Source organism: Pygoscelis adeliae, unplaced genomic scaffold (assembly GCF_000699105.1).
Source record: "Pygoscelis adeliae isolate BGI_AS28 unplaced genomic scaffold, ASM69910v1 Scaffold241, whole genome shotgun sequence".
Classification (NCBI taxonomy): domain Eukaryota; kingdom Metazoa; phylum Chordata; class Aves; order Sphenisciformes; family Spheniscidae; genus Pygoscelis; species Pygoscelis adeliae.
Genome location: NW_008824056.1, coordinates 1,848,696 through 1,860,084, shown reverse-complemented (window position 1 = coordinate 1,860,084; position 11,389 = coordinate 1,848,696). Strand labels below are relative to the sequence as shown.

At 36.5% G+C, this 11,389-nt stretch overlaps 1 protein-coding gene across 3 annotated transcripts; it reads left to right on the top strand.

Moving 5' to 3' along the window:
* Nucleotides 1–431: 431 nt before the first annotated feature.
* Nucleotides 432–10,076, top strand: MLF1 (myeloid leukemia factor 1). Of its 3 annotated transcripts, none has more exons than XM_009333928.1 (7): nt 432–606; nt 3,643–3,687; nt 5,698–5,784; nt 6,664–6,792; nt 7,889–8,048; nt 8,650–8,782; nt 9,716–10,076. In XM_009333928.1, the coding sequence occupies exons 1-7, from the start codon at nt 472–474 to the stop codon at nt 9,816–9,818; spliced, it is 792 nt and encodes a 263-aa protein (XP_009332203.1). In that variant the 5' UTR covers nt 432–471; the 3' UTR covers nt 9,819–10,076. The 3 variants fall into 3 exon arrangements, with proteins under 3 accessions (XP_009332203.1, XP_009332202.1, XP_009332204.1); XM_009333927.1 differs by having other exon boundaries at nt 5,695–5,784; XM_009333929.1 differs by lacking the exon at nt 3,643–3,687 and having other exon boundaries at nt 5,695–5,784.
* The last annotated feature ends 1,313 nt before the right edge of the window (nt 10,077–11,389 follow it).

Here is an 11,389-nt window from a genome sequence, read left to right as displayed (position 1 = left end):
TGGGAAGGGTAGAGTGAAAAAGGGGGGGGGGGGGGGAAATAATTCTTTTAATATCAGGGGTTGGAGGTAGAAGTAGTGATAAATAAAATATAGGCCAGTTTTATAGTTTCTGGCAGATAGTAAATGTGGAGTGGAGTGAAAGATGGCTGCAAAGGATGGAATATTTTTGGAGAAAAAGCAATACAGACACCCAAGAGCACAGGAGAGCAATGAAGGCAGCTGAGAAGATAAAAGAACTAAAACACCCAACCAACCTGCAAGATGGGAAGAAAAGTGAAAGAAGTGAGAGTTTGTGAGGAACAGGCAATTGTCTAGTTGGGTCCTATTAAAATAAAGAACCATATGGAATGATTTTAAAAATTGAGTTTTAAAAATTTCAGAGCCATTTTACATAGCTTGGAATAAAACCCAATGACTTTCTGTGCGGAATATCTCTTTTTCAGCGATCCTTTTGCTGCACACCATGAATATATGCGGCAGATGATGAGAAGCTTTTCTGATCCTTTTGGACGAGATCCATTTCTCAGTATAACAGATGGTGGGGAGAGAACAGTAGATCGAAGAGCACGCCAGGACTCTCAGGTTGCTTTAGGAGGAAATCGCAGAGTAAGTATTTTCTTAATCTCTAAGGATTGCTACATGGAATTTACATTTACTGGTAATATAGTTGCCTTCACATGTCCATTTCTGTTAAATTTGGTCCAGTAGAAACAGAGGCCTGGCTCAGCTATTGCAACCTTGGTCAGATTGTTTCGTCGCTGAGTAAAATGTGAATAATATCTCTCTTGGTTCCTTAATGGCCTATTGTTTAAGCATTTATTACTTAACACTGACAAACTTGTTTCTGTTAGGACTAATAACAAATTTATATTTAATGAAACAAACTAAACACATTTATCAAATGGTTGGTTTAATAAATGTTATGTATTAAATGTTTCTATTGCAGAAAGGCATTAAAAATGTCCAAAGACAGAGCCTTCTTTGAACGCTTAGTTCCTTTTTTATGCTAACTTGACTTGAAAAGGTACCTTGATACGTTAATGCCTTCACTCTGCACTTTAGTATCTTGTGTCTGGTTATTTATGTTGAAGTTTGATTTAAGCCAAACCTGTGTTTCAGCCACCTAAATAGTATCTACACAGATATTTTAAACCCTGCTTCAACTTTGCAACTGTGAATAAAGGCTTCACATTCTGTATTTGGTCTGATTCTTAATGTTTCCTCTAGATATAAGACTGTAAGAATTAAAGATCAGGGAAATTGATACAAAACCTAGTATTTCTGTAAATTACCGCCTGAAATTGAGAAGTTGGCAATGATCTATGTTTTACATAAAGTATCTTTTCAACTCTCTGGGCAGGCAGGACAATTATATCTTATGCTTCTGTAGCTAAACCTTATCTAACTGTTGTATTTAGAAAGGATATACGTTTGAAGTTGGTTCCTTTCCCTCCAACAGGCTAAATATTTTTGCAGCTGAACGATCTCTTACTTTAATGAATCACATTTGATTTAAAAAAAAACAGTTGGAAGACAAAACAGATTACAAGGGCTGGTGGAACTCAGCCAGATCTGGTGGTGGTTGTTCAGACCTAGTTAGAGCTTAATAAACATAGCTGAAACACGGACTGTCACCTACAAGTCAAAAGGGTAACTGTCAGATTCTTTCCTCTGTGCTCATACATTGCCAGTTACTTTCAAATATAGATGTTGCTGGATCTAATTAGGGCATGATCTTTCCTCTACTGAAGCAGATTCTTAGGCCTTGGTTCAGTAGATGCCTAAAACCAGATCAGACTTCTTTTTCCTTTAGAAAAAGAATGTCAAACCTTACCCTAATATCTTGAGGGTTTGTATACCTTGTTCTTGGCAGTGAGGGATAAATGTGAGGCATAGAAAACCTTTATCTGGGGTTACAGAAAAGAGTTCAAGGTGCAAGAAGGCTGCATTATTTTTGTAAGCACAAAAGAATTCCACACCTGCTAAAATCTTTACAGTATTCTTTAATGTTCCTCATGTTTCACCTAAGAGTTGTCAGATGTCACAGAAGACTCAGTACTGATTATTTGAGCCTTGTAGTAGTCTCAAACTGCTTTTACTGGTTTCCCTCCAGAAATGATTCAAACACTTAAAATAATTAGATTTTTATGTAGGAAAAGATGGATATCTTTACTACCATGTGAAATACACTTTGTTAAAATTACCCATACTGATTACGGATATTGTAATTCTATCTTTAAGTAAACTAGAGCATGCCTAAAAGTGCTTTACAAGGGCCAGAATTTGTTGCAACAACTCAATGTGCGTCAATATAGCATTCAAATTTGAAAATGCTTTTCCTTTCTCAAGCAGGTTTGCAGTGTCAGTTTTTAGCCTTCTGGAGGGAGGGAAGGAGGAGGAAAGGATATGATCAGGAAGAATGGGGTAAAACATCTTAAGAGATACTGTCATTCGGTTTTGTTTGGATATCTGATTATCCTATGTATTAGGCAACTATTTAACAGCTTTTAGTATGTATTATAAAACAAAGAGTCTATAAACTTTTTATGACTAACAACTTTATTATTTCTGAGGATATCCTTTTGCACTTGAGAGAGATATATATAAAAATATATTCTTTTCTGTCACTACATATTAGACAGAACTGCAATCTGACAGAGTTCATAAAGGTATTCAAGAATCAGATAATTCCTTCCTTTGGTACTTAAAGTTATCGTGAAGTGTTTGGTACTTCTGTCTAACCAGTCTTTCTTTAGGTAGGCTTTTATATAACTTTCCAACCTTGTTTTCCTGGAAACATCAATTTGTTTTCCAGCATCTCATTGCCCTGTCATATAGGGATATTCAAGATCAGTTGGTCAGACAGGAACTGTATTTGCTGGTGTTTATAGCTACGTCTATTTATACAACTGCAGAAGAATATAATTTGCTCATGGGGATTTGTCTTCGGGTGGTTCTGTATATGATGATAGATTTACTTAGAACTTCTTTGCAATGACCTTTGAAACTGCTGACAAGTTAGACTTCATTTTGTTTATCACAAGGAATGTATGGATATTTTAAAGAAGCATCTCTTTATTTACATTAATCCCTTGTAATACATAAAGAGTGCTTGTGAACAGGTCAACTGTATCACTTAATTTTTTAAGCTCTAAAATTGTATGCCAACCTTCTGAAATTTAATTACATAAATTTACATTAAGGGGACTATTGATTTGTTGATTTTAATCAACTTTCAGTGGAGGGGTTGTATTGCATGACTAGAATGAAGTGTTTTCAGAGAAGTGGGTGATGCCTGAAGCACTGTGCCATGTTTTAAATAATTTTAGTACAAAGGTTGCTATGGTATACAAATGTTTAAGTGCTTCTAGTACATACATATGAATATGACTTATTAAATGTGGTGACAGCTATCACTTTCCAATATCATTAGTATAAATATATTACTTCTATATAGCCAGAGACTACTTTATATTATATTGTCGTACCACACTATAAATTACCAACGTCCTCTTGAGTGACTCTTTTTATTTGATCAGAAATGTTTAATATCACCTACAGTACATGAAAATGCACTAGATACTTCTGCTGTGTCTGATAACAGGTACAATAACTAAAAGACACTGGTCCTTTTTCTTCCAGGCAACAAGCTGCTCCCTCATGCCCTTTGCAGGCTTTGGTAGAGTGGTTAGTATCCCAGGAGCAATAATCCTTGTAGCTCTTGCTAATATATGCATACTGTCTGCATACCTAAAGCATGGACAAAGGCTAGTTTCAGTGTGCTTGCAAACTGCTTTTGTTGGTGTTTAGATATATGGAACAATATAATTCAAGAAAGATTTTTATTATTACTTCTCCTCATTAAATGAAAATGCAAGGGTAGACTAAATACGCTGATACCAAGATTGGAAAGGTTACTACTTAGCAGCTGGCTTTTCTACTCGGCGATGTATCTGTTGGTGCTTGATCTCTGATGGATATTAATGAAATAATCCCTGGACAGAGACTGCAAACTTTGAGTGCTGCCTGTAGACAGATGCTAGTGGCTTGGAGTGTGTTTGTGGGTGTGATACCGCTAAGACCTGTAGCACTGGTCACAGCTAAGCCAGGCCAGCTTCTGGAGGCAGAATTTCTACTGGAACTGCGCTTGGAATGTTTTTCAGTTGTAGTTTGTCGGGGGGCTGGAATATCTTGTAAAAGATCTGTAAAAAGTACCCGAGGAAAAGCAAGATTATTGTTAGGACCCTCACAGAGGTTTTCCCTTCCTTTGGAAGGCTTTAAAAAGTCTTCAGATTGAAAACGGGTAGCTTAGAGAGTGGCTCTCACTTGCAGAACAGGTAAAAGTAAACATGGGTCTTTGAATTTTCAGATCTAAATTATTCCTTGTTTAATTATCTTTTGCAGAAACACAAATTGGCAACTTGCTGTATACAAAAAGTGTATTGGCTATCCAGTGTTCTTTTTCTATTAACTGCACGGGCTATGCTTTTACTCTCCTCACCCCAATCTATGGCATGTAATTCCATACATACAGCTGATAACTATGTAATGTCATTGGTTCAATGTCCAGATTTCTAACTGTAAAAGGCAGTTTTCTGGAGTTACTGACAGTTGCAATGATTTGATGCCGTAAATTGTCTATAATTATTGCCCAGAGGTTTTGATAGCCCTTAAGGATTCAGAATTCTTGCTACTCAAGTAACAAATTGAAGATTTTCTATACTTGAATTCTACTTAGTTTTATGCTTAAACTGCAGATTTTATTTTTAAGCTTTTAAATACATAGCTATTTAAATTAATTTATTTAAATTTAATTCTATATGTTTCGAGTAGTTGGAGGCAAACTCCTCTCTGCTGCCCTGGAGAGGAGCCCAGAGGAGGATGCTCATTTGGGACAGCATTGCTGTCTTCCCAGGTGGTCAGTTAGGAGAGTTCACCCTTTCCATACTTTCTGTCTCCCTGTCTCTCTCTTTTTTGTTTTGTTTTCTTCCAAAGGTAGCTTTTATCAGTATGGTCAGTATATGCCATCAGCTACAGATACTGATAATAAAATTCTGTGCATGTAAACCTGTCTTAGTATCTATCCTTTGCGCAACACTGATCTTCTGCTTTCATGTAAAAATGAATGAATGCTTTGTTGAATAGATCTATAGCATCAAGTAATTAAGCTGCCATTAAAATACGAAGTTATGGTTCTCTGATTTTTTTCTACACTGCCCTTTTATGACAGATGTACACTACTTCTGCAGAGGAACAGCTGTGTCTGCTGGGATTCACTTTCATTGTGATTCCATATGCATTAAGGGACTTGCATAAGAGAGATAATTTGATCTTCCAATAGATTATAAGGCATGGAGGGTCATATAGTACTTCTTACAAGCAGAAGCTAGTTAGTTTAGAAGGTACGTGAAAGTAGTTCTTGTAAATTGGCCACAATATGAGCTTATTTTGACATTTGAGTGTCAAATCTTTCACTTCTGTCTTTCCAGTATCTCCAACTTGAACAATCAAGCTCCCCATGCTAGCTTTCAATTTTTCATTTGAAAAGATGCTTTTTGGCTTGTCTATGTCTATGAACTGCAGTCTGTGAAAACCTTTTTGATGGTCTGATTCGCATTAAAAAGTGCATGTAAAAAAACCAGCTTCAGAACTTGAAGAGTCAGAAGACTTTGTTTTAATTTTAATGTCTTTTAGCAGGATGCAGATTTTGGGGAACCTTTTTTTGCAATGGACAGGATGATGTCAAATATGAGAAACAGTATGCTGGAAATGCAAAGAAAATTTGTAAGTTTTCTTAAAATTTGTTCTAAAACATTGTATTGGAGAATGACAGTTGCTTAAAATATTACTTAGAAAGTCCTGCCAAGAAAAAGGTTACTAGTCTCAAGCAGATAGTAAGAATTTTTTTCCCCCAGACTATATCGTGGTTATAATTCTCTATGCTGTCACTGATTATTTGCTAACAACAGTACTTTATAATGTGCACTTGATTCTCTAGGGGTTAGAACTGCTGTAAGCTGTCTGGTGTCTGGCTGTTGCCAGAGCTGACACCTTAAGTGAAGAAGCAGTTTAAAGTGTTACTGTACACTTAAAACCAAAACAACCGCAAGCGCCTAAATGCCACCCTGCATATAGACTTTCTTCTGATTTTATTTTCAGTACTGCTTCTTTCTTCTTTCTTCACAGTCTTGGAAGATAACACTGGTATCTATTAAGTGCTGCTGAGTATATTTACTGTGTTTTACTGGCCTTGTAAAATGGCTTGTAACCATTGTTGCTCAAGTCCTATTTCACCTCAACTCTTTACACACCTTATTATATACTGTATGTGGCAAGACTGATGGTATAGGTTATATCTTCATTACTAAACTAAACTACATCAGGGCAAACGTTTGAGCAGTTGCTTATTGCTGCCCATGCTTTTTATTTGTTGTCGTGTTTCCTGGCACAGGGAGACCTGTGGCCAGACAAGGCTACAACAAGAGGGTAGGCATATCAAATGCCCGGGTCTCTTCCCAACAGGCTGTATCTATGGTGCCAGGACTGAGAGTTAATTTTTCAGAGGGGTATTCTTTTTCATAATAAGATAGTCTCAGAATGTAAGAAGTACCTATTATCCACAAGTTTCAACTTTTCTTAATAAGAAGTCTACATTGCTTGTAGGATGACCTATCCATCCATCCAGATGCACACACATTCAGCTCCTCCTCTGTGATGACATACTCCAAAATAGGGGATGAACCACCAAAAGTTTTCCAAGCTTCAGCTCAGACACGCACAGCTCCAGGAGGTGTAAGTAGTCCTGAGATGCAGCAAAAAGGTGGTATGTATTTATCGGAATTTAAGTTCATCTATACCAAACCAGAGTTCCCTTCAGGTTCTTTTTACTGGAGACAGTTACTCTTATAATTTAGAAAAATATATGTCTGTTTAAATATTGCTGTATCTTAAAGGCTTCTTAAGCTAAAGTGCTGTTTTCTTCCTTGTAACCTGTATGCTGCTAAGTATACCTCTAAATAAATCGTATGCCTGTCGAAGACTGGAAAAATTGAGTGCCAGAACAGCTGATTCTTCAAGGCTGTCTCCAATGTCTTTCTCTTTGCTATAATTAATCCTCTTCTTGTACATTTAAAATTCTGTCTAAAATACAAGATAGCAGGAGGCAGTCTATTTATGCAAAGCATGGCTTCAAATCATCCCTTTTACTCAAGCACTTCTAAATGCTTACGTAACGCTTCAGATGAAGATGCCCTTTCATTGACTTCCTTGCAGCTGTTGCGTCTAATTCTGCTAAGAAATTTGAATTTGAACCCTGAAGCAAGGTTCATGAAAGACTATATGCGAGCAGTAAAGGCCGTTGAGCATGATTGGCTGTGGGATATGTTCAAGCTCAAACAGACACTCAGTTATCAAAAAGGTTCTAATAATATACCTATGAACACAGTGATAAGTGGTTGCCTGGGTTTCAAGCCAGTCAACATGACAACCTAGTAATTAGTTGTCCCTTCATGCTGAGAATATTGGCATTGGCTGTTACTTGTTCTGTTGTCAAGGAGAATGTTGAAGACTTGTCTGTATGTAGTATATTTAGACTAGGCTTCCCCCCCCCCCCCCCCCCAACAATGAATATCCAGTATTTATGTTACCTAAGAAGCTTTAGGTGTTCTTGTTTAATCTTCCTGTCTGTTGGCAGAAAGAAAATGGACTTCACCTGTGCTTTGTTGGTGTATTTTCAGCCAACACAGTAAATGAGACAATTGGAAAAGCCTGTAAAAACTAACTTTTTCAAAAATAAGATAAAAAAACTTTGGGAAAGAAAATTTGATTTAAAAAAAATATTTTAACTTTTTTTTGGTTGGAAGGACACTTATTTCCCTTTTTTGTACAGGTTAAGGAGACAAGAAAAGCACTTAAGGATTCTGAAAGTGGACTGGAAAAAATGGCTATTGGTCATCATATTCATGACCGTGCCCATGTTATTAAAAAGTCAAAGAACAGCAAGACTGGTGATGAAGAAATGAACCAAGAATTCATCAACCTGGATGAGGGTATGTCTTTTTATGCAGTTCTCTAATGGGCTTTACACTGTTTCATATGCCAGTTTTGAAGTTCCAGCTTGAGACCTCTTAAAAGGGACTGTTTTTCAGAAAGTGTTAAGTCTGCAAATCAAGTTTCCTTAGTTGATATAAATTTGGACAACCTAAGTTAAAGTAACCAGTTAGACTTGAAAATGTTGTGTTCTAATGCAGTTGGTACTGTTTGCTTGTACAATAGCTGCTCATATTTGAAAGTACTTTTAACAATATTTTGTGGTTTCAAACAAAGTTTTAACAGAATTTTGCTATTTGCTCTGTGTTTGTTTGTGGCTAATAGAAAATACATATTTAAGAGATGTGTGGTTAAAATGTGCATATACTTCTACAACACAGTAACTTTCAGGTTTTTTATTTTTATCTTCCAAACATAAGCCTACTGGCAGTAAGCTTTTAGTTGTTTTTTACAGAACCCCTAGAAATAGTTTGCAGGCCATGTGGAGAGTCGTGGACCACAAGGTTAAACACTGTTCAAAAAACCTAATTTTCGTTACATGTCTTTTCCTATCTTGCTTGCATTTATTAAAAATAAAAGTAAACTTTAACTGTTTTTCAGCTGAGGCCCAGACCTTTGATGAAGAGTGGCAGAAAGAGATTATGAAGTTCAAGCCATCTAGAACTAGATGCAATTTAGAAGCTCCAAAATACAGAAGTATTCATCACATACCCAAGGAAGATGGATTAAGAAGGTACAAATCGTTTCCTACCAGAATAAGGAAATACTAGCAGCAGAATGAAAAACCAATTCTAAAGCAATCTGTTAATGAACAAGCAATGCTTACTGGCAGTCTGAGAAGAAATAGCATGTTTTATTCCTCCTTTTCTCATGATGCCACGATAAACAGTGTAAGGCAGTATTTTGTTAACTAAATTTTGAAGAAATTCAGTATTTTTGACTTTGAAAATTACTTAATGTATTGATAGGCTAAAATGGTGTTTTCTAGAGAAGTATGCCAGTGCTCTTAGCTCAACTATGTACAACTGTTGTAGCTGCTCCCACAGTCATTAAACTGGGTTAGTTGCATTAAGGTATAATCCTTATTGAGGGCTAGGTTGATCTGTTCTCTTGGGTAAAAGGAAGGACACCTTCCATATAGTTGGAGACAGACACACCCCTCTCTTCAGGGTTAGATTTCAAATGAGACCTCTTCTAATCCTAAAATCAGGAAGTCTGTGTAGGAATAAGGACTTTATCTGTAAATGCAGGAGCTCCCCTGCGTAGACAGCTATCTACCAAGCTTTGGGTTCTGTGCCCCTCCCCGCCATCGTTTCAGTGGAAGTTGCATGTTTGGTAGTGAATGCTACAGAAGAGAAATGCTCCTTTTCTGTAAACTACACAGAGCGCTTTCCCTCTGGCACCTCTTCAGTTCTAGAGGTTTATTACAGAGGCTGCTTTACCTTCAATTTCAGTTTTCAAACTAAGCTGTTTCTTTCTTCTCATCTGGTGTGCAAGATGAGGAAACAGTCCAACTCTATGGTGGTAACAATGGAAGTAGTTTTGGAGAGAGAGTCAAATCTGTTTTACAACTAAAATAACTATACCTCTACATAAGAAATTAACAAAATGTATATTCCCCCACCCCCATATCGTATGGTGTTGTGATTTTTGTTGTTTGTTTCAGAGAGAAACCACTTGCGGTTGCGGGTTCCAGGGAGCCCAGAGTTTCTGTGGAGAATCTCAATGTGAAAGGAACACATGTCCCCATCAAAAGCAGCAAAAAATAAATTGCTTCCATTCTCCATTTGAATGGAGTTTCTTCAGAGAAGATAATGGTGCTGCATTGCTTATGTTCATATAAGTATACATATATATGACCAATCTCTGTTTTTTGTTTTAGTAAGTATTAGCGTGCCTTGCTACTCTGATCTTCTGACAACTGAATGTTCTTTAAAACTTTAGATCCTTGGTTAAATCATCTAGTTTCAGTAAATTAAAAAACCAACAACTTTCCACTTAAAAGCACTTTAATGGATTATCACTAATTCTGTTTAAAAAAAAAAAAGCTTTGATTTGCAAGATTTTTGTGCTACAGTTGCACCAGTCTCAGACTTTTTATTAAGCCTGGTAATTAAACTACTTTTTCCCACACTCTGTAACTTGCACAGAAAGTAAATTCTCTTTTTATTTTGTGTGGGTAAAGTAATTACTAATTTTCTAGGTGATATAGCAATTTGAATACACCATAGCCTATATCTATCTATCTTTAAAATCACATTTTAAATTGTTATAGAATCCCCAGATTCACCTTGATTTAACGTGAAGAAAAGTGCGAGGAATACTGAAATGACAAATACTTCAAGTAAATTTTAGTTTATCAGTGTTCTTACGTTCATAAGCTGTGCTTGCATCTCATTTTCTGTGGCTAGACTGTCAATTTTGTATTTCTGATCCTTGGTATGTTTCCTTTGGAGGTGGCCCATTATTTTTCATTCTTGAAAATTCTCTGTAGTAGCTTTTAATTATTCTGTAATAATACCACTGTGTCCTAAGAAACTCAGCTGTAACTATTAGTTATTAATCAGAAAAATATATGGGAGAAATTGGTTGAGTAGGCAGTGGTGTAATCATTCATTATCCAGTTAAACTATTTCCTCTGTTCTAAAAAGCGCCCTACATACAGGAAGCCATTTCCCCCCTCAGCTGAGATGAGATGTGTTTGTATTCTTTTTTTGGTCCTGTTTTAGTGGATGTAGAATGATCCTAAATCTAACACTTGATCTCCCTCGACGTTGTTGTTATTGTTTGGTTGAGTCTGATGTTCTAGAGGAAAGCCAGCTAACAACAGGAAAGGTCTCTTTATTGGAAATGTTAAGTTCCTATGCCGTTTTGTTACGCAGAATTGATCCCTGTGTTGTAGCGTACGTAATTTCTGTAGACTGTAATGTTACAGCATTAGCACTATAGCATATATTTCAAGGCTAAAACATTATAGTGTAGCCTTAAAAAAAGGCACTATTTCTATGATAAAATAGGTTTAGTAAGCTAAGATTAATACTTGTTTGGCTAAAAAGGAAATGGCCTTCAAATCATCTTTCTGCAGATTCCCCAGATAATTTAATTCTATGTTTATTAATGTGCAAAAATAATCAAAAGTACTTTTGTTGAACTCTGACAAGGGAAAGAATTGTTTCTTTGCTTGTTTAATGCAATGGCCTCTTCCTATTATTAGAGCAAATACTAGCGGCAATAAGTTTATGCTATTGAACCATTCTACGAGCAGTCAAGGTAAGTGGGTGGTAAGGGGGTAGCAACCTCTGACGGAAGGACAGGCTGAAACAGTGTGATGCCACAGTCA

Excerpts from the sequence above, each read along its gene's own strand:
- MLF1 (XM_009333927.1), top strand. The coding sequence starts at position 472 with ATGCGGCAGATGATGAGAAGCTTTTCTGATCCTTTTGGACGAGATCCA. Across the intron at positions 607-3,642 it reads CTTTAGGAGGAAATCGCAGA|GCAACAAGCTGCTCCCTCAT; the intron begins GTAAGTATTTTC and ends TTTTTCTTCCAG. Across the intron at positions 8,783-9,715 it reads AAGGAAGATGGATTAAGAAG|AGAGAAACCACTTGCGGTTG; the intron begins GTACAAATCGTT and ends TGTTTGTTTCAG.